Genomic DNA, 23718 nt, shown 5'->3' with positions numbered 1-23718 from the left:
CTTTATTGCCACTAATCCATTTCTCCTGTGATGTGTGAGTGTATCGATCTACATAACAGATGGCAGAGCATCCGTTGGCAGTGCTAGATAAGGCGCACTGGGGCAGTTGATTACAGCCATTGGACAGGTTTACACTGTTTGATTTAATTAAGACTTTATCCTTGTGCTCAGCTCCCACCACAAACATGCACGCTTAGCCACATATACATGCATGCGCGTACACACACTCGCACCTGTATTGCATATAATACGAGCGGAGGTAACGATACCATTTGAGGGACTGAAACATATGCCTAATGTATGTAGATGAGGGTGCCTCTTATTCAGAGTGGAGCAACTTGGGTAAAGCCATGCAAAGGCTAATCCCATTCAGTACACACATACGCTCACACTTGGCTGAGAGACGCTCAGAGAGGCAGGCTGGCTCTGCCATGTGAAACAGTATTGTGTGGGGCAATGTAGACAGTATGTGGATGATTCTACTGAGCAGACCTCTGGGTGCATGGGGGAGGGATTGGAGGCTTGATGCTGAAAAGACCTGAACCAAACAGCTGCTACACCAAAGCCCCAAAGAGGTTCCTCTGTGGAGAGAGGTAGGAAGGGAGGGGGGAAAACCCACGGCTGTGCTTGACAACTAAGTGACTGCACTTCACATAGCAACAGTTCCTGGAAGGTAACACACAGTGAAATAAGCATACTGTAGTTCGAAAAAGCACATACTGTATGGAGATGTGAGTACACTATGTACACACATAAATCAAATAATAAAAAGGCAGAGACATGTGCACCTAAGCAGATTGTACCTATCTGTGCTATCTCTCTCTCTCTCTCTCCCTCACACACATAAACATGCATGCATGCACACATATACACACAAGGGTGGTGCAGCTGGCTGCTGCAGCAGGCAGAGAGAGCAGATGGAGAAGCTTGAGCAGAACCCCAGTGAACCAATAAGGTCTAGTGCAATGTCACTTTTTGCAACAATGTGCATGCTGTTAATCACCAAAACCAACTTTTATCACTTTTCTCTGCATCTCGGGATGCAAGGCAGCTTTTTCATTAGTTTTTTTTTAGTTTGATGACGTGGAAAAAATAATGATTTCAAGCTTTTTTTTAAACTTAAAATTGTATTTAAATGAAGGTGACGCATAAAAAACACGTCAGTAATGCTTGCCAGTGACGAAATAAAAGCGAGATGTATTCTATTCAAGAAATTATTCTGTGGTTGGTACGCAGAATAATTAGCAGCCGACGTGTCTGTGGAAATGTATAGATTTTGGTCTTGATATTACATTAATATTGTCACACCTTGTGATGCCTTGAATGAAACCGAGAGGGGCTGTCTCTTTTGTGTGCCGATAGACAACCAATCATGCCTAATTGTCTTTGCTTTCATAGCAGCTGCAGTCTCTCTCATATTAAGACATATTCCATTCAAATCTCCAGGACAAGCGTTTATAGCCTGAGCTTATCAACTGGACAAAGGGTCCTGTTTGAATAATTGGACCATTTCTTATCAGGGGTGACATCCTTACAAAGATCTGCCGTTGACCGCATCTGCCCAGACAGGAGGGAATGAATAATACCTCATTCATTTGTGCCTGAAGCTTGGCCCTCATCCTCAGGGTCACACCATAAAATAAAGAGTGAGAGGGACGAAAACAGACGTAGATTGGATACTGAATATTTTGCATGTTTTAAACAAATGCTGCTAAATGCAAAGAACGCTGTGAGGGTCTCCTACGTATGATGACCACCAATCACACGTGTCAGCTATGGAGGGTGCTTCTAAGCTGTTGTACCACTATAATGTGGAGGGTGCTTCGATGCTGTTGTACCACTATAATGTTAAATGAGGCGTAGTCATAAGGTCACGGTGGAGGTGAGTCTAATTAAAGTTGCAAGCCCATGTGGTACAGTGGGGGGTGGAAGTGTCAAAGCTGAAGTTGTTGTGTCTGCAGGCAACGGTTTCAAAGGACAATAAAAATAAATCAGCAAAAACTTTCCCCATCTCCCCGTCACTGAGGACACCCACCCTGTAAATGTAGTCCAGCAGTGGGGCCTTGTGGGCTGTGTGGTCATCCAGTGAGGGCATGGTGATGGGTTCCAGCAGCAGGCTCAGAGGTACGGCCATGCACCAGTCCAACAGGCAGAGCAGCAGCGACACCATCAACTGAGATTAGAAGAAAGAAGTTCCCTATTCAGTTCAGTCGACCAACATCAAAACAAAATGTGTATTATTAGTATAGAAAAAAAAAAGACTAGGAGCAGGTAAAACATGAGAGCTGAGCAAAGATAGATGATTCAGACAGAGCGAGGTAGACAAGAAAAGAGAAGACAACAAATTACTTCAGTAGAAACATTCCTGTGCAAATGCACCATTCCAACATGATAGATCAAGGGCCTTTAGATCTCAGCCATTTCATGTCTCCTCCTTTCCAACATGTACCTTTTTGTCTGCTTCCACTGTTGAGTGCTCTGCGCTTGGCAACAAAAAGGCTATTGTGGCCACAAAGATCTGTGTAGGGACAAAACAAGGATAAAGATAATTGGATGACACACTCCTATTCATCAGCTGAGTCAGGGTTGTATAAACGTAAAACCACCATGTGGAGTATGCATATGCATGAGGTAATAATTTGTGTAAGACTTGCACTTAAAAGGTAAAATGACTTAATGGGAATTTCTCGTCTTATCTGTAATACGATAACACAGGTACAATGTTGCTGCGTGTGTGCACGTGTGCGTATGTCACCTCGATAATTTTCTTCGGGAGAGCGGACTCCAACCTCTGGAGATGTTCCCAGTGAGAGATGAGCAGCTGAAACACGTCACAGGCCACTTGAGCCACTGCTTTGTTCCCGAACTGGAAAAACAAGGGAACGTTGTAAGAACTGAATAACAATTAACTTGATCCTGATGAGCAAAGTAAGACACACATAGAAACAATTCATATATTACTCTGCAATGTGGTAAAAAAAAGTCGGAGCGCACATAGAAAACCTGCAATATTTTTATACATGGGGCATGTATTGGATATAATCAGAAAGCTTGAGGGAAACATTTAAAAACACAAGACGCTTGACTATGTAAAATAAAATAAAAATTAATCCTTCTAGAGAGGAAGGAAGTGGCACGATATTTTGCCGCATCAATACTGTCTTCAGTCTCTATTTAAGATGCTGCACTAAATGCAGCAAATTCAAACAACTTTGTAGCACTGACCATGTTGTCTCCTTTGCACAAGACATCAGATCATCTTGTTCCCTTGAGTTCAAGTGTTCATTCGACCCTTGATTTGATTGACTCATCAGAGGTTTATTTGAGTAAATCAACCCCAAACCTTCGCGTAAATAAAGTTTCTAGCAGAACTTTGTTTGGCATCAGAACTAGTGTCAGAAGTCAGATTGTGATTCTGAGCAAAGAGGGCCTTTCTCAGTGTCAAATCACAGCTCGAGCTAGCAGAGGGCTTGTAAGGGGGCAATGTATAGTGCTCTGAAACGCTTTGAGAAAAGTGGATTGGTAGCATCCAAAGCGGGACGAGGCAGAGCAAAAGTGAGCATGCCATCAGAAGATCAGTACAACAAGCTTTGCCCACTGAGAGATAGAAAAGCAGCTTCATCACAGATACAGAATTTGCCACATAAAGAATGCATGACTCAAATCAGCAAAAGTCCTGTCAAAAGACGGCTGTCTAGCAGTGGTCTCGGAGGATGAGCAGTGGTCTCGAAACCACTTCTCAGGAGGGGGAAGCAAAGACAAACGCTTGGGGTGGGGTGAGGACATGTATCCATGTAATGTTTTCTCTCTGACAGAAAAGTGCTGGCAGAGCACTGGGGAGCGCTTCATCCCAGCCCTTCATCAAAAAAAAAAAAGTGTTGGAAGGAAGCGCATTGGTTTTGTTTCTATGACAACATATCACCACTCTAACTGCCATTGTATGGTAGACTAGCATCGCCTCTCATTGTGATAATTCCTGTCTGACATATCACACAGTTCGGGATAGACAGACGCGCAGAAAAAGCTTCTCCTCCATTTTCTTACCAGGGTGACGAGTCCCACCCATATGATTGGTTGCCTTAAAAGGAGCGAAAGTGAGGACACCGGCGCCTTTCGGAGAAGTTCACAGATTTTCTACTGGAAGTGCTCAGAGTGGCTGCACAAAAAAGGCGGAGCACTCTTAAAAAAAAAAAAAAAAAAAAAAGACGCTTGGTGCAGCGATTTTGCTTAGAGAAAAAAAACACTATATTGCCTTTTAGCCTTATGATATGTCTCCACAGGACGCTTCAATTCAACGCTTCCAATTCATCATCTGTGTAAACACCTGTGCGATGCATTTTGGTGGGGTCACAGCGTGTTTTGAGAGATGGGAGGTCAACGTCACAAAAAGCTCTTTGGAACATTGGCACATTATGCTGGGACATGATGGGTTATCAGGTTTTGCAGAAACATGTGGAGACCGGGCTTGAGGACTCAGCATGCAAACTTGAACTCTCTTCGGTAGTGGCGTCCGACTTTTGAAACCTACTGTATAGTCTTGAGGCGGTTTTGCTTTCTTTCTTGTTTCATCAATATGAGTTTAATTGAGAGTTCCTCCTCCTAGTTTCAAAATAAAGGCAAACTTGGGACTAAAAATCTGCTCAGCTTATTATCGTGCCACTATATTCATGCTTTAGAGACATAAACAGCATATATGTGTACATACACAGCAGAATAACTTTGAATATTAAAGCTGCTAAAATGACTCAACGGTGAGTTCATTAGTTAGGATACAATTGGAACTATTTGTAGACAACTAAGCGGTGCCCAATGATGACTCCCCAGTGTAACTTAAACAAGCAACTATAAAAAATAGTGATCTTAATGTTGCCTGTACAGTCAGAAGAAAGGTTCTTTACACATTTCGAAACTGGACACATCTTCACATATGCATAAATTACATATGTACAAAGTATTACCTATGTGCATTTGCAAATTTCTACACTTCAAAGTTCCACCAAGAGTAACACCTTGGAAGGGTCACTTGTTCTCCACCTGCTATTGATGCATCCGCGCTACTTAAATACCTAAATTCTAAAACAGCAGAGGAACATTGCCGCTTGAAGACGGTGACAAAAGTTTAGGAACACTCTGACTGTGACAAAATTCGGGGTAATTTTCCTTAAATTTAGTTTTTCACTTACTGTGCAGATAATCAGCATAATTTCATTTCACTTCAAACCATGGCTCATTTTCTCCAGACTCATTGGAGGCAAGAATTGAGCTATTGACAATTTTCTTTCAAATGTGGATTTCTTCAGTGATTTGAAATTCTTTGTGGAGAAATAGAATTTCCCATTTCTTCCAGCTGAATGCCTCTCAACATGTAACAAGGGCAGACAATGTGGGGAGTGCAGAAATGGCCAAACACAAAAAGGGGCCCTGAGAGTTCAGCACCTGCTTTTAGAAAAGAGACTCTCAGTGCCACTCTTCCCCCTAGATCCCCCACCCAGCCTATACCCTCTATTTTGGGGCTGGCTGAGTCTGTGTGTCAAGTTGTACGGGGAAGTGATTACTGCTCCATTAGAGAAGGGGGGAGGAGGAGGAGAGAGAGGGGGGTTGCTCGAGCAGGAAGCTGGGAGATGTAGCTGCTTAAATTGGCCCACATCTACTGAGAGCGAGCAGCCTGGAAATTACGCCACCGCCCCAAACCCTTTTCCCTGGAAAAAAAAAAAAAAAAAAAAAAATACACACACATAGCCTCTACTGGTTCTCTGCATCTCTTCACTCAGAGAGAAAAGAGGGCTCTTCCAAAATACACCCATGAGTCACATCACTGGACATGTTTTATTCTCACACTTTTTCGACCCTCACTATGTTGAAATTGTTCTGCAGTCCTTTTATGTAATCAACTATCATTTTTGTTAGAGCTAAACACTATAGGGCTTGTATGGTAAAACAAACAACAAAAAAGAGCTTCCTGCATCTATTCGTTTTAAGACACGGTGGCTAGTAATCTACTTTCTATTTAAAAAGAAATTAACACAACCCATGGTAAACGTCTTATTGTGTTACTACATACTACACACATGATGTGTCCACAATGCAATAAAGCTTCACTGAATCAGAGGGTCACGAACCTTTAGTGTTACTCCCAGAACATTGATGGCATCTTTAACTTGGTGGTGGATGTTCTTTTGCATTAGCTCCTCACACACCCACAGACCCAGACTGCACACAGCGATGCACCTGAGTGACAGAGTACAAACATACATCAGCTTAAGGATAATGGCTAGTAAATGCTGAGTCATCATTAGCTATTTAGTTTCCCTTAGGCATACATACATGCATGTAGAGACCGAGCCATACCAAGCTGACAAATGTAACATAAGAGCAAATGTATCACCACTATTGCTAATCCTACCTTGCCCCTTCACAGTGTTCCTTCGTTGCCGTCTCCAGCAGGATGTTGACCAGATAATTCTAAATAGAAAAGACAACACAACAGGTTTGCTACTAGTTCTCAAATTACAATCAAGTCCATTCTTAATGTTCCTAAAAATGTGATGCCATCCACTGTAACATGCAACTGTATAGTCAAATTAAATGATCCTTCAAGCTACAGTGTGAGACTTTTACATGAAACTGACCCACTGTGACATTCTGGTACTTGCCAGTTAAGTTTACACAATGCTGGTTAAGCCTATCAGCACCAGGTACATTTAGCTATTTTTCACAGTATACTGGACGCAATGGTAGAAATGCCTTTGTTGTCACACAGCAACGAATGGTTTGCCAGAGCTGAAGAGGGGAATACCGTAGCAGCCAAAACAGTTTAGGATTCAGCAGCTTGGAGTATGACGCAAAAACATCTAAAAGAAAACGTCTCAGAAGTTTCTGATAAAAAGATAAATAAATTCAGTGTTTATATAAAAGATTACAGTGTTAAAAAAAGAAAGCGTTCGAAGGTGAGGGTTGCGTCATGTGCATGCGCTGGCAGCGTTTTTGTAATTATTGTCACTGCCAGAGAGGGAGAGAAAAGTTCCACACTGCTGGCTGAACCGGCTGTCAGTTAACTGGACGACATCTGAACATTTATGTCTGAATGAGCACCCTGCTCACTTTTCAGGAAAAAGTTGTAACGGCCATCTTAGTAGGTCGATCGGTACTTTTAGTAACATGTATGCATCACTTTCAACACAAGTCTGAACTGTATGTAGATGCGTAAACAGATAGGCATGCAACAAGATTACTAAGACTTACTGACGTGGGACATTCCTACATATAGACTTAGCCTGACTTTATTAATCCCAGAGGGAAATTCAGGATATATGGACAACACGATCTCATGCTTTATGCGTCACTTGATGGAGTGTGAAACCTCATGTGTATGGAAAGTATTATGTGTGGAATGAAGCTATGAGCAGTAACAACAGTCACACATGTCTGATGCTGTCACTTTAACAGTAATGTTATACATCCTATGTGGGTTCATGTTTAAGATATGATTAACTATATCCATACAGCTGATGAGCAATTCATATGCAATGATACAGGAAGCAGGTTTCGCTTTTAAAAGTCATCACTGTACTCCAAACCACACATCTTGACTATTTACCTTGATATCCTCTTTGTCTACATTGATTTCATCAGAGCCACGCGTATGCTGCAGTACAGGAATCTGAAGGTAAAGGTTGGGGAAACACACAAGGGAGCCCAGGATTGTCTGAGCCTCCATCCTTGGAGCCTGGCAGAGATGAAAAAAAACAAAACAACACCACAAAAAACAAGCTGTCATGAGTCTTAAACCAATATGAAAACAACCCACTCCCAGGAAACAGGAAGGTCACTGTCCAAGGGAAAAGGATTGAAGGGATCTAGCAGAATTAATTTGATCTTTATTCATGATTCTGCTCATGTTGAACAGAGAGACGTGACACATGGTAGGCGTTGGACAACAAAATGGATGATTAAATGCGCGGTGGATGCAGCTCCAATGCAGATGGAACATGTTGCACCTGATGAGCAGCTGTGAAACTAAAAAGAGGTAATAAATCCATGCTGGAAGATATGAAGATTTTTGGCAAGCAAAAGAGGAGGAAACCACACACGTGCAAATGTCCCTCTAAGGTGTTCTTGAAATATCATGTTGTTAAGAGACGGTTCGCATTAACTCAGCCACGCTCAGGTCTAAATCTGCGCTCAGTGGAAACAAGTCAACACTGACTGCTTATTGTATTGGTCTGTCAACATAATCTCGATTAATTGCTCCACATCAGGTCACAGTCCACTGCGAGCCTGTGTGTTCACATGAAGCTATGTTATCAGATAATTACAAAAGATTGTGTGTAGGACCATCACCTGTGTGTACTCATTCTGAGAAAAAGACCACAGTACCTGGTTGGTTTCCAAAATTAATTAAACATGACAAAGTCCCACTAACACACTTCATGCTCATTTGCTTATGTGTCTTTATTGAAGCTGTCTCGATAATCACAGCAGTTAGTTAGATTTGTAATTAACTGATCTTTGCTCCTCTAACAGAGCTTTAACTAAAGATTTGTACCTTCTGTTTATATCCACAATGTGCATTTTTCTGTCGATAGCGCAAAATGTTTATTTAGTTCCCAAAGATGGAGGAACAACAATGATGAACAATAACATTTCAATACAAGGAAATAATTTGTGGGTTTAATTCCAGCCATAGTTGCTCTCTCCTACATGTATGTACCATGACTCAGCACTTAAAGACTGTATTCTTGATGTTCTTGTGAGCCAAACAAATAAAAGAAGCTTCAAACATTTGTACTATTTGGTCCCTCAGACTTTCCTTTTGTTACTCCTCAATTTCATAAAACAACTTGAATTGTTAAAAGTCAAGAAAATGCTACAGCGTAGTTTGTTATTAATGGAACAGGTCTATAGATCATTACATATGAGGGGGGCCTTGGACTTCTGGACTTGGAATTTTATTGAAATCTTTGTGACCATGAATTCCTTTTATCCTTCTTGTACACCCAGAATTACTCGACATTTCTGAAAACTTTTAAATATATACGGAATATTTATTTCACAGCTTCTTTTCTGAGTGATACATCTGTGTATGATTCGCACAATAAATCTGAATGTTAGGTGTTTGTTTTTTTTTTACCTCTAAGGAGTCAGAGGTGAGGACGCAGGCAGCAGCAGTGATGAAATCTCCAACTAGCATAGTGAAGCCCGGCAGGCCAAGGAAGAAGAATCGAGGCGAGCAGGAGCGGATGATGGTGTTCAAAACATCCTGATAACAAGAATAGACACACATAAATATTAATAGGAGGCAAACAATCCTTTCTGCATTGATGTCTGTTATTAGACACAGGCAATTGACTTGATACATAAACACACTGAATTATAACTCAGCTGAATTTCTTTGCAAATCTCCAGTACGTTTACAGTTACAGCTGGGGTTTTTCTTGCATTTGGTATGAGCATAGGTTCTTGTTAATGTGGGTGGAATGAAGTAGTAAGAAATATTTTGCAAATGGGCTACCATGTGAGAGACGTGGCAGGGAGAAAGCTTTTCACTTCGCCAGGTAGAGTAAGCATTTTAAGTGTTAAGGGGAGTAAAGCACTCAACAGTACATGCCACTAAAGGACATAAAAGAGAGAGTGGGGAAAGAAAGACAGAAGAGAAAGAGCGGGAGAAGCAGCAGATGGATTGTTCACAGTGGATACGAGGGAGGACAAAAGACCTCAACTTTCATGAGTCACATGTATGTACACAGACAAGCAAACCTGTAATTAAAGACAGAGACAAGGTATTGTTTTTCTGAGGTACGAGCGGCTCAGTGGCAGATGGGTGCTCTTTCAGTACTGACATATGCTCTACCGCAGAGGGTTCTCCACAAACTGCTTAAGTATGTACAGTGTAATACCACGCTAGACAAAAGCAGAAAAGATGTTAACAGGTTGTCCGTGCTATATTTAGACTTGAAGCAAGGAGTTTTTTTTTTTTTTTAAATTCCCTCTCCAATGACAGAGAAAATACTCTTATTTATGAAAAACCATGTTGGTATGAGAATGCAGCATCTCAGCGGTGAGGCAGAAAGATTGTTCATTCTCTTATCTGACACATGCATGTGCATATCTGTGTACAAAGGCAAGGTCCAAGCTAGAAACACCTGCCGTCTTTGGCCATAAACTTGTGTAAATCAGACAGTTCAAACATCAGCCTGTTTCTAGCCCAACCAAAGGGCGACTTCACAAAAAAAACACATGCACACAATTTCTCTCTCTCTCTCGCTCTCTCTCTCTCAATCGCACACACAAAGGCACGCACACACACTGTACCACTTATCTATCTGTGACATTAATCACCCAAAGCTTTGGTAAACAGGGAATGCAGGTGAACAAAAGAAGAATAGAATAAACACACAGAGGCAATAAGTAGGAAGTCAAACCAACACCAGCGCTGCATGTGGAAAATTGGTGGGAAGAGCTTTAGGATTGAGGGCCCATTTTACCCTCATTTTGTTGGTAATTGACCTCTGAAGCATAATGTGCAGTGCAGTCAGAGGTAATTAGCAGGCAACAAACTGTTTCTTGATTGCCTGAAATGAGCATTTTAGAGGAAGCCACAAATGTAGAATGCAAAGTGCTTTCAATTGTATGTGGAAGTACAGAGAACCTGATTTGAGGTGTGTGTATAGAAATCAGAATTGAGAAATGTGGAATGGGAATAACCGCATGTGGTGCTGTGTTGGCAGTAGGAATGGCCCCTGCATCAACAAAAGGTGCATTAACGTAACTCTGAATAGAACCACCTCGGGCCTTTTTATGTGGCCTCATCTCCAGGAAAGCACACGCTTTCCACCTGCTGGCCCCTGGGGTGACGGGGTTCACTCTGGCATTTCATCACTCTGCACAGTATCACACATTTTTCGGTCTCATTTGCTAAACATGGTCATATCCAGTTTAGTGTGGGACGGATTACCTGTTGCAGTTCACACCCTGTTTCACTTCACAAGCTGTTAGGAAGCGACACAAGCCACCTGCATGACTACGAGGCGACATGTTTAATTAAAAGCCACATCTGTGATCGTGCAATCAACCTTGACATTTTAATCTGACAGTATATAAATTACACAAGACCTCTCGTTTTTGTTGTGACAAAAGGAGCTAAGTTAAGGAGTAGCTAATTTTGCGTAGGTGGAAAGACTGATTATCGACTTGCCCCTATGGTGCTACGTGTCAGTGCTGTCAAGTCTAATGGGTGTTTTTAAGTAAATGACTGATGTTTTCGCTCACCTACAGAATGCAAAGTGAATAAATACATAAAAGCTTTGTGTGCACTTCACTATATTTCACAAAATACGCTGTTGACTATTGCAGTCCAGATTGTGGACCTATTAGACAGATTACTGCTTTTGTGCTACGGTCATGCCTTTGTGAGACCAGTGACCAGAGAATGACAGACAATCAGGACAATAGCCCTGACCTTGGCACTCTGTCAGTTGGAAGGAGAATCCCTCCAAGGGAACTGTCATTTCCTTCTAAGCTTGGTTGATTTTAGTGGTGAGGATTTACACTGGGATTCCCCTTGTAGTCTATAAACCATGGCTGTTTAAGGCATGTTTTGTTACTGGACAGACAGGTAGGCTAAAGGAAGCACTCAACATAGAAATGAGACTATTTAAACATACAAACATGTAAAAACTACTGTACGTAAAATACTAAACCAAACACTAACAATATGTTTAACTTAAATATAGCACATGTACAATCGTATCAGGTGACTTCCTCACTAGTCTGCACCAACAGTAACTTCAATCATGTAAACTAAGTGAAACATCCACGTATACAAAAGATGCTTAAATATATATATACATGCATGATTTGAAAATATTTGACAAAGTGTTTTTTTCCCTTTTTTTTTTTTTTTTTTATGTTAATTGGAGGGTGGGGGTGACGGCACAGATGAAGGTGGAGGGGGAGAATAAGAGCCACTTTCTTATGTTAAGCAGGCGTGCGGCTGTCCTCTATTGTGTGGCGTGAGGACTCTTTTCTCCGGCCAATTTGAGCATGCTTCAGTGGCCAGCCTGGCTCTGGCCCCCCAACGCATTATACAGAGCCACAACAAAAGCTTGAGAATGCTGCCTGGTCCCTCAGTGTGCCCCCCTCATTGCTCTACTCTACCACTACGTTCCCTAGGCTCCCCTCCCACTCCTTCACACACACTCGCGTACACACAGGCAGGCAGGCAGGCAGGCAGGCAGGCAGGCAGGCAGGCAGGCCAGTCTACTCTGGGCCCCCGGCCGACGTGTCAGTCTAACGGAGCGCGACAGACGTCAATCCTTAATTAATCACGTATACACGGCAGGGGCTCAAAACATTATTTAACGACATGGAAAACATTCTAATAAGCTTGTCGCACTGCCAAGCCGCTATAGAAACCCAGCCAGGAGGGCACGTATTTTTTTATATATATGTACAAATATATAAATTATAATACAATTTTTATTTTCTTCCCCCTAAACACAAGCATACGTACATACATTCACTTGCATCCCTTATCCACACACACACTTTTTTTTTTTTTTTTTTAATCCTTGTCCTTTGTTTTGGAGACCTCCATTCATCTCCACTCAGCTTTGTATAGAGCAATATGGAGCAATGCCAGATTTAAATATGAGGAAGGGTGTGGCTAAAAAAAAAAAAAGCAGAGGATGCCAAAACACAGTAGCATTCTTCACCACCACTGGTTGGCGGAATGTTTTTTAAATATTGAGCCACAGTCATGTACCTTTTGGACCTGTCTTCACTCCTGCCAGTAACTGTCATCAAGTTAATCCCAAATACATTAATTGGTACACTTTATTAAGTGCACACACTAAGGGCAAACGGTTCACCTGAAGTATAGCAAAAACCACGAGTTGAATAGGAAACATGATGAAGTAATACCGTAATCAGACATTAAAAAGTACATCGCAAATTGGCAACTACAAATGATTCTTTTCCAGTTTTTTTTTTAAACAGGGTCACTGCATATCAGCTGGACTGAGGCGCCATCTACTGGTTAAAAAACAAACTAACTGCCAGCCGTACTTTAGAAGCCACCTGCTGGTCGTACCTGATCATCGCTGGTGAAGCCCTTGTGCATGATGTGGTAGAGGTGCACCAAGAAATCGCTGTTAGGGAGCACATCCTGGTGTCTGGTCATCATCTCACAGATCAGCTTGTAGGCCTGCAGCTTGCCAGCCTTGTACTCTGCCGGCAACATGGTGGCCTGTGGAGGACAGACAGAACATCTGGGCGTTACTGTGAGGCATCGAAGACTCTGACATGTCGTTGAATGCTGCAGAAGTGGTTTAAGAAGTTGATGAATTTTGTTCTTTTTCTTTCGTTTTGCATAAACTTTCCACCACTGGATTGATTTGATGTGATAACTCTCATTGTTCCCCACCAGAGAGACAAACTGCACATTTTCAATTGCCAATATGAAGTTCTTGTTTTTATAAATCTGCCCAAACAGTACAAATAGACACTGCTAAGGTGTTAACCATTCAGTCTGGTTTAATGCTTGATATTAGTGGCTAAAAGAAATGTAATCTGATTGCTTCCTGAGCATTACAGGATTCTTCCCCCCAAAAAACCCACCCTGTATTTCATTATATTTCATTGCATATATATTTATTTATTTGGATACATATTTACTTATGTTCTTTATAGATATATATTTCAATATATATCCAAAACTTCTTTATATTTTATATACTCAACTATAATTACCCATAACTACACTAATTGTTATTATATTATATAGCATATTACTTTTATTAGTAGTATTATTACCATTATTATTTACATTGCTATTATTACTACTACTATTATTATTATCACTATTATTACGCCGTGCTGCTGTCCTATCTAGCAGTTTGTTTCCTTTGTTTCCTTGTTTACTGCTTTCTTTTCTTAACTGATGTGTGCTACTGTCGTTGTCGGTGTTGTGCTGCTTCTAGAACAACATTTTCCCTGAGGTACCCTTCCAAAGGGATCAATAAAGTTCTATCTAATCTAATTTAATCTCTAAAACAGTTGAATGAGGTATATTAATGATGTTGGAGCAAATTAAATACCATTGAATGAAAATGCTGTGATTTTTACTTTTAGCAGTTGTACACCTACTAAACTACAATGCAGTTTAATTCACAGTCTTAACCCTCTCACAAAAGCTACACCATCATCAGACCCATAGACAACAAACAGTAAAAACAAATAGAATTGTTGTATTTTTAACGATCTATTTTTGAACATTTGTGTGTGACTTGCCGCTCTGATAAAATCTAAACTTAAAATCATGATATTTCATTCAAGTCGCTTTATCCAAAGTCTCATTTAAAAATGTGAAAAACTAAACTAATTCCATACTTCCTGGCACAACTGAGGACAGATTAGTGAATCAGCTGTGACCAACAGTCATGTGACAAAAATTATTTTTGGGTGACTTAGGCTTGACTGCCGGCTGTGTTTACACAGAACAGAAAGGAGAAAGAGCTGGAAACACATTCCAAATGAAATCAGTTAAGTATCTATAGTATGAAGAGTCACCATTTATTTCCCAGTACTGGTAGCAGGTTTTTTAACAACTACAAGAACAAATCAACTTTCTTTTTTTTTGTTTCATTTTATGGCATTGTAACTCTGTCACACTGCACAAAGGGCATTTGTTCTTTCTAGCTTTAGCCACATTTGTGCTGTTTTCATAGAGGTACATAACTTTATATTGCAGTGAAAAATGAGCCTGCAGTGAGTAAAAATGTGGCAGGAGTAGAAAACAGGCAGAAACTACTTCGGGCCTCAGTGGTTTGATTATTGTAAGTGTTCTGAATGTTGTCTGCTGTGCTTATGTGTTGTTCATACCCTGAAGAGCCAGGACGCAAGCATTCGAAGAGGAGGGATGAAAGCAGGCTGGGGAGGAGAGGACTGGTTGTCCACACTGATCCCTAGGTTGTCCCGGATCTGTAAGCACACACTGAACTTCAGTAAATGAACACAACCATCGCATTCAATCTTTATAAGAATCTCTGTGTGAGAAAGGAAAGGATAAAGCCTCGGCTAAAATGTCATCCCCATCAACCTAATTAGATCCTTACAACATCTGCCTTTCATGCAATGATCACTTGAAAGCCATCATCATTTAACAGTAAGTTAAGTGATGTCACTGTGTACTTAAAGATAATGCCAACTACGTTTATTTTAAGGAGTAAAAATATATATGCTTTCTACCTTATACACATGGGGGTGTTTGTCTCTTAACTGTACCTTGGCCAGCTTGTGCCAGAGCTCATAGAGGTAGGAGAAGACCTTGGCATGGATTCTGGGGCAGCGGATGCTGTTGACATCTCCCAGGATACCCAAAATTCTCCTCCACAGGACAAAAGCAGAATCAGCATGCCAACCAGTCAGAGTCCCACCGGCAATGATGCTGACATCATCAGCCAGACACTCACTACTGTCTGCACGGCCAGAGAGAGAGAGAGAGAGAGAGAGAGCGTTTTGGGTGGTTTAGGTCACAGAATAAATTATTTGGCAACAGCTATACTTGTACTTTGTCGTACCCAATACAAAGTGAACCAGATTTCATTTTATTGAGAAGATTGGATTCAGTCAACAAATGCAGAGGAACGATGATTAAAGCACTTTAAGATTTAGTATTTGCTAAAATATACTAAAAGATCCTCATAGCCATCTTCGTCATTGTTTAAGCAGCTGTTGACCAAATCCGTATTTTTTCTGTGCATTTTCCCAAATGTATTTGTCCTACTTAAGTGATTAAAGCACAGAAACACGTTTGGGAAACTGGCACAAATCACATGCATCATCCAAATGAAGTGTGGAAGGACAGTGCCACCTAGTGGGCTGCAGAAGACTAATGAGAACTGGAGGGAGTAAAGGCCTGGAAATGACAGAAATGGATCGTGTAGCAGATTTGATGTTACATTAAAATGAAGTTTTTCTCCACTCTTTGAGTAAAACTTGTTGCCCCATTAATATAAGACTCACAAAATTATGTGTGGTTCCAAAGAACCAAAAAAGTAGTTTAATATATTATGTAGTCAAGTAATTAAACAGGATTTGTTATGTGTGTGAGAGAAAAAAACACAAAAAATGGAATAGTGTGATGCAAGAAACAGAAGTCATGGTAAGGCTGAAATATAGAGCAGCGAGAGTGGATGGTAAATGAAGACTCTATGGTCTATATGATGAGTAGCAGCTAGGGAGCAGTACCCAAGTGGTGTGGCATGTGTAAGACAGACTGATGCATGGTGTCGTCCAGGGGGCAGTCCCGCGGGCACTCTGTGTGCACCAGCAGGGCTGGTGAAGCGGGGGGGTTCTGGGGGTAGTGGTAGTGGTTTTGGTGGTGGTGGTGGTGGTAGGAGGGTGCAGAGTGGGGAGGGAAGGCACACTCGGGACCTAAAAACGACAAGGGGAAAGGGATAAAACTGGGTTTGAGGACGGGAGCACAGGGACACTATGATCACAATGTAGGAAACACAGACAGAAGTTCACATAGAAGGGTGGGAAGGGTAGAGGGGGAACTACAACTTGTCCATCAATAATGATGGAGTGAGTAGACTAAAAGGCAAATGGTTTAAAGCTGAAGCGATGTTTAGATTTTTTTTGTCCATGAGAATACAGATAAGTGCAAATAAAAACCATAAATGAAACCACAGGTCACTTTTCCTTTCACAAAATTCCAAAAGAACGCAAGCTGTGAGCAGATTTAAAAGATTAAATGGCTTAGTCAAAAAAGTACAGTGGCAGATATTGGGTTGCTTTACCCAGCTATGACTAATCCATCCATCCATCCATCCATCCATCCATCCATCCATCCATCCATCCATCCATCCATCCATCCATCCATCCATCCATCCAAACCTGAATTAGATGCGACACACCCCAGATAAACCTGCAAAGTCGCTGCCCTCTTCAAAACTATTTCATCTCTGTGCCGAATGGTTACAGAGGAGTTCCTCTTATAATCTGTTCTATTGCTTGCATGCATCAAACCAGCTTTACATCACAGACAGACGTTTGACCAGAGTCGATAATGCACCCTGAAAGGTATCTGTATTATTTGTTAGCAGAAACATACATTAAAGTAGATCAGCATCAGGAATAATTACAGGCCCAAATTCTTTTTCAGGTGAATAGGGTGAGTTCTTGTCAGCTCCTGTACCTGCGAGAGCCTCATTGTGGCTGAGCAGCAGACTCCCCTGGCTCTGGGGATCAGCTGTCACGTCCATGTGGGCCGACTGTGTGGACTGCGTGTCAGCCTCCTCATCAAATGCCTGCCAGGTTACTTCAGCTTCATTGAGGTAGCCGTTGGACGTCTCACTACTCACACTCTCACCTTGGCACGGCGGGTAAATTTGGATGATAGGATGTAAAAAAAAAAAAAAAAAAAAAAGAAACAAGTTTAATATAGAGAAGTATGTATATTAAAATAAGAACCATCATTTTAAAGAAATAACCAGTGGGGTAATCTCTAACTTTTCTCTCTGAGCTTGGGCCTTGTGTAGTTTGCGTGTCCCTCAGCATTGCACTCTGTCTCAGGTGGACTGCTGCTCCGTCGGATGAGGATCTAGGAGACACAAACATTAAAAGAGGAGAAACTTGTATGGGGGATTCTTGCTTCATTACTTTGACGTAACATTATAATACAGGATCAATCTTCTCACCACTGGTGGCTCATTGCTCTCTCTCCTGCCCTCAGACATCCTGCTGTCAGAACCACAGGAAGTAGGGGAGTACTCTCTCTTCTGGGCTGAAAAGCAAAATGAGATATTGTAGAGAGCCCTTGGGTTTAATTCCATTGGCTGAAATGCATTAAAATCAGTATGAGGATATACTCTAGACACTAGAATTGTTTCCAATTACTTCAGTACAACCCAGGGGATGCAAAGGCAAAAAATAAAGGTTCCCTTCAGTCATGCATTAGGACATTCAAAGTGATTCTTTTTAAAATGATGAATTATGTCTAATATGGGTTTTTCGCCTGTTTAAAAATCTTATAAGCACATCAGAGTTTTTTTGCCTCCAATTGAGACATTCAGGATCTTTTAATATGTACATACAGTTCATTTGAAAGGTTTCTTCTACATTAGTGTAACGTTTTCCCTCAGTACTGCGGGGCTGGAATTGACTTGCCAGCTATTTGTGAGGTCACAAAATGTGCTTGTACGTCTCAAAATGAGTTTAAGGTAGCTCAGAAAAATGTTCCTCCTTCAATAGATACATTATAAACAGTACTTCAGTGTCAACCTCTGCAAACACATCACAGTGACTAGAAAAAAACAGAAAACCTTGTGAAGTAAAATAAAAGCAAAACATCTCAGGGTGGAGGAGGACAATAAAGGGCCGTGAGGATTTTTGATTTACTTTATTACAACAGACGATGTGCATCTTTGATAGTAAATGTTGAATGTATTTTCTTCCTCATAAAACATTTACAAAAGCTGATTTTTTAAGTATTTACATCCTGCATTGTTTAGATCTATGGGTGCTTTTCATTTGGCTAACACGGCTTCTCACTTCTTTCACTCATGTTGCTTGTGTCTTTGCTTTTCCCAGCGAGGAGCGGGAGCCGCAGAAAGAGATGAAAAGTAAACATGAAGGAATTGTATTTATTCAACAACATATACCCACATATGCTGCATTTTCAGAGGGCGGTATATTCAAGATGTATAGCATCTTAACTGTTAAAAGTGTAGACTTCAGGTAGTGACACCTGAGGTCTGATGACAAGAGGGAGCAAAAAACAAGCTTGAAATGTTTTGAATTATATCTACAGCCTATACAGTCGGTGAAAGACCTCAGTTACAGTGACACCTGAGGTCTGATGACAAGAGGAAGCAATAAACAAGCTTTAAATGTTCTGAATTCTATCTACAGCCTATACAGCAGGTAAAAGACCTCAGTTACAAAAGGTATGGCTTCCTTTTCAGCTTTAGAATACTTTTACAGAACTAATAATAGCGAGAATTTTGTAGCAGAGCATTTAGGAACACAAAAAGAGAAAAATATGGAAAGCATTTCAGCTTTAACTTAAGAAAATGAAAAGTACGATTCACATGCTGCACAGCTGCCATTGGTGCCAGCATCAATATCTCCACAGGAAGTAAGTCTAATGTGGAGTATTACAATCATGCAAGACCATTAATTACAGTAAAACTGATTCCACAACAGCCCACTCACTCCTTTGACCTTCCCATCAAATTAGCTGACCATTAGCCGACCAATCAATCAACAGATTCTGATTGTTGGGGTGTTACCATCCGGTAAAACACAGCACACGTCACACATCTCTGCTTCCCCTCATTCCTCATCATGACACATATTGTCGGAAAGTCTTTATGTTTTATAGTAATTAATTCTGATACCTGCTCAGTCGGTGGTGATGTCACTTCCTGTCCTCGCGCATCCTCTGCACTGACCGCACTTTAATACATGATTACCCACCGTGTGCGTGCACAAGTGAAAATAAGTGCTACATGCGTTTTATAATGTAAATATTGCTGTGATAACCTGTTCAGGCGTTGTTTAGATATACTGCCATCCTATTCTGTGTTTAATGCCAGTTTGAGTGCTTCTAAGTATATGTTCGTTGTTAATTAAGTACACATGACTGTGTAATAAGCCCTCGTTAGCGTGTGAAACTGTATTCTGCCTATAAGATATATTTCTGGCTGTAAAGCATTCAGTCATCCTCAGTGATGGAACAAATTGCAAATCACAGTCAGAGGATGAAAGCGCAAACACGGGAGGAAGTATAGATCAGCAGAATGAAAAGAACCCAATGTTTATGTGAGAGCAGTCTTCTTCCTTAGTTTCCTGTGCTGGTGCATTGCAGCATATTTTGGTGTGTTACTGTCACCTGTTGATCAGTGGAGTAGTGTGACATCGTTGGTAAAACTGTGCATTGCAGATAAACAAAGGTGAACTAACCAGGGACTCACTCACAGAAAGACAGCTCCATAGTGCCACTAGAGGTCTGAAAGTTCACCTTTAACCCTATTCAGGACTTTCATGTTGCCATATGTAGAAGGTCTTTTGGACTCCGAGAAAGAATATGTGCAAAATATTTGTTGGTATTCATTACAGACTTTTATACTATGTTAAGTAAATTTATGGACAAGTTGATGTAGTTTTGGTTCCAAATGCATGACAGATGTCCCTCTTTTTATATTTAAAAAAAAATCATCAAAAATAAAAAAACAATACCTGTCACCTAAATCAAATGCCCTGGAGTCCAAAAGACCCCGAAAGTCCTGAATAGGGTTATTCACTGACCGCCTTAAAGCTGTTGCTGCTATTGTACCTTGTGCAATGTTGTACATAGGTTTTGTTTTATTGTATTTTATTTATCTTTTTTTATTATTATGATCACGCAACAAACTGAGACCTGTGAAACTGTTCAATCACGTCACGTGGTTGGAATGACAATAAAATTGAGTCTGAGCCTGAAGTGTTGATATGATGAATGTTTATACATCAAAGGAGTTCCAATGATACGACTCCACCACCCCCAACTACAACCTTAACGTCTACAATATTTGTCAGTATCAACAGCAATGGAACATAACAAACTTAAAGTGATTTATCAACATGTTTCATATCAGACAGTATGTGAGTTTAAGTTTTGACACTTGACTTGAGTGATTCAAGTCTCGTGAGGGTGTGAATCCAGCCAAGACAGAGCTAAAAATGATCGGAAACTGAGATTAATTTTGCATTTGCACATACCTGGTAAAGTGTCAGACAGCTGCTGGGTGATGTCCGAGGTGCTGCTGCTACGTGGCAGGGGGCTCTCCCTGCCTCCCAGCTCCTCTTCCCCCCCACATTCTGACAGCTGGCACTCCTCCACATCTGACAATCAGGAGGAAAAAGGCATCGTTAGGCAGTGCCACGAGACCAATCACATGCGATGGAAATCTTAAAATGGGAACAACACTGGGATATGTGATTTGTTATTTTTAGGGATTTTTAGAAACAGCACAGGTGAGGATTTGACATTTATGAGGACGTGTAGAGAAAGTAGGACATGCAGTCATGCAGTGGGGATGTATATTCTTGACACACGCTTGTTACTGACTGCAGAATACAGTACAGCGGCAATACAGCAAAGATGTTTTTTGTTAAGTATGTTCAGCCTAAAAGACAGTTTAATGTTTATGGTAAAGCTACAATAAGACTGTCACAACAAACAGAAAAGAGCTGTATATGAGAGGTTGTGACCGATGAATAGGAAAAGCAGGTCAGAGTTCAACAAACACAAACAGATGCAGCTCTCAGAATACACTTTACCTGAGAGTCTGTGAGAGCAAGTAGAATTACCAGAAGAGATACCAGGCAAGAAAGAGCTCACAGTATGGAGCAGCATAGGAACACTTTTAGTAGTGGGCAAAGCCTCGTATAGATGAACACAGTTGCTGATGGACTGGCTTCGCTTAGCTTCCATCAGGGAAAGATAGAGCAGAGGAAAAAAGGTAGAGACAGCGGAGACAGAAAAGAAGCAAAGGGAAGAAGACAGTATTCAGTGAGCGCAAAGTACGAAATGCTACAAAGGAGCTTTCATTAATGAATACATGTTCAATCAGAAAAACCTCATTAAACAAAGCACAGCAGAACGAATTTGACCGTAATGTGGCCAAATTCAGAGTAGAATTTGGAAATAAGAGAAAAATAGCAGCAGAAAAAACTAATGTGGCTCTGAGAGAGAATTGCAAAAAGATCTATCCCAAAAGAAAAAAATGAAACTGAAATTTGTAAATTCAGAACAGGAAGACCACTTTGTTGTTTCATGTACTGATGCTGTTTGTGTAGCATCACAATATTGTGTTTAGATGATAGCGTGACCAATACTGGAAAAAGATGTCAACATTTGAGTTTAAAGATTAACAGTAATAATGATGATCTTTAGTTATCAATCATTTAAAACAACATTACAACATGCATTACATAGTTAAAACAACATTATAACAAATTAGCACTGAAATTAGATCAAATTAAGCAAATAAAAATATTGTAAACGCAAACATATGGACACCAGAGACATACACAATAAGAAAACAGGTGAAAAGGCCAACATTAATAAGATAAATAAATAATGACTTGGTTAAAAGCAGAGCAGCTGCATTTTATATGAACTCAATGCATTAAATAGTTTGTCTTACTCCTGATGATGAATCTTATAAAAGCATGTGTGACCTTCTCAAGGTCGGCATGTAAAGAAAGACCCAACCGAGGACGACGTACTGTGGATAATATGTTATAACTAACATAACATTTTGAGTTTTCATTCAATATCCCCTCAAATTGATTTGGCAAGAATTTATATTCATGTATTGAGCTACACATTTTATAAGTAAAAAAATGAACTCCAAGTACAATGTCTACGGTATGTCTGTAGTCTTGTTTCTTATCACCTGACAAACACCAGAACAGATACATCAGCAATAAAGTAACATTTGCTATCCAATCCAATTCACTGGTCAGCCTCTAGTTTAGACTTAGATGTGGGTTCATATGACAGAAGACACTAAAACTGATCAAATTTTAAATCAAAGACAACTTTTGTTATGATGAATATGTAAGTATCCAATTTAACTAGATGCTGAATTTAAATGGTTGACTACAAAAAAAGAAAGAAAATGAACTACCTGTGTACAGGCCAGATCTATTACATTTGATCTTATTTCTATGTTATCTTATATTACAATCTTGACATAAATTTGTATAATTATAAGCATCCCCACAATGGCAGAATGAGAGCTGGTTGAACTGGGCCTCTGTAGCTGTAGAAGCTTAATGAGTACCGTAATGAAATATTGAGCCTTTTTCTCTATTATCAAGACATGATCTCAGAACAATATTAGTTTGTATTTGCATGCATAAGTGTAACCAAGTTTTGACAGTTGTCAATGCTGAGGCATTGCCATTGTGTCTGGATAGCACTTCAGGCTTAATCTCAAAGAGAGCAATGAAAGAGGACAGTTCTATTCTCTGCTTTCAGCACACTTTAATTATGCCTTTCAGTGTGAGAGATACATCGTCTCTGCTACAGCCCGCCACTGCTTCCCATTTATGCATATTAATGAGCATTAATTACACTCTTAATGAAACTATCAAAAACTGCCGTGCAATTGATGTGTGGGCCTTCTCTTGAGGAGTGGGGAGGAGGGCTGTTGGGCCTTTGAAGATCAATGTGGGAGAAATCCAATTAGGCCAAAGAAAAGGAAGGGAATTTGAAGCGGTAGTGTTTAATGCCCATCTCTGCGTGCATGCAGCTACAAATAAACAGACTAACAGAATAGGTGCGTAAACAGGCATGAGGCACATAATAGATGTGTCAACACACGCACGCACATGTGTACATGTACGCACACACACCATCTAAAGACTTCATCCTTCAGGCAAAAATACATCTGCTCCTTGCTCAACAAGCTCGTCATTTCAGAACATTGGTGGTAATTGGGGAGGCGGAAGGCCAGGAAACAAAAAGGGATTGTCTCTGTCTTTTATCCCCCACATTAAGATTCTGTCTAGACAAAATTAAGACAAGCAAGACAGGCACTGCAGCTACTTACAACTCTACTGCCTCCCAACTCAACTTATAATTAGCCTGCCACTTTCCCATCAGATAAGGGGCGTCGCAGCGTCCAAAGCTGGCCTTTGACATGCTGTCGGTGGGGGATT

General features: G+C 40.6%; 1 protein-coding gene across 2 annotated transcripts in view; it reads right to left on the bottom strand.

Moving 5' to 3' along the window:
• Window positions 1–23718, bottom strand: part of ralgapa2 (Ral GTPase activating protein catalytic subunit alpha 2) — a 102030-nt gene that overhangs the window by 39423 nt on the left and 38889 nt on the right. Inside the window, exons 17-32 of one of the 2 annotated variants that reach the window (XM_008284193.1) lie at window positions 21328–21474; window positions 20767–20889; window positions 17703–17788; window positions 17515–17605; window positions 17201–17374; window positions 16249–16434; window positions 15283–15476; window positions 14881–14979; window positions 13091–13246; window positions 9131–9259; window positions 7598–7726; window positions 6404–6462; window positions 6120–6228; window positions 2756–2866; window positions 2450–2518; window positions 2036–2173 (exon numbers count right to left, since the gene is read on the bottom strand). In XM_008284193.1, coding sequence (XP_008282415.1) covers window positions 2036–2173; window positions 2450–2518; window positions 2756–2866; window positions 6120–6228; window positions 6404–6462; window positions 7598–7726; window positions 9131–9259; window positions 13091–13246; window positions 14881–14979; window positions 15283–15476; window positions 16249–16434; window positions 17201–17374; window positions 17515–17605; window positions 17703–17788; window positions 20767–20889; window positions 21328–21474 — 2000 coding nt within the window. The remainder of the gene's footprint in view (window positions 1–2035; window positions 2174–2449; window positions 2519–2755; window positions 2867–6119; window positions 6229–6403; window positions 6463–7597; window positions 7727–9130; window positions 9260–13090; window positions 13247–14880; window positions 14980–15282; window positions 15477–16248; window positions 16435–17200; window positions 17375–17514; window positions 17606–17702; window positions 17789–20766; window positions 20890–21327; window positions 21475–23718) is intronic. The other variant, XM_008284194.1, reaches the window with a different exon arrangement.

This window comes from Stegastes partitus, unplaced genomic scaffold, assembly GCF_000690725.1.
Source record: "Stegastes partitus isolate 25-593 unplaced genomic scaffold, Stegastes_partitus-1.0.2 Scaffold351, whole genome shotgun sequence".
In the NCBI taxonomy this organism is placed as follows: domain Eukaryota; kingdom Metazoa; phylum Chordata; class Actinopteri; family Pomacentridae; genus Stegastes; species Stegastes partitus.
This window is presented reverse-complemented; position numbering and strand designations above follow the sequence as displayed.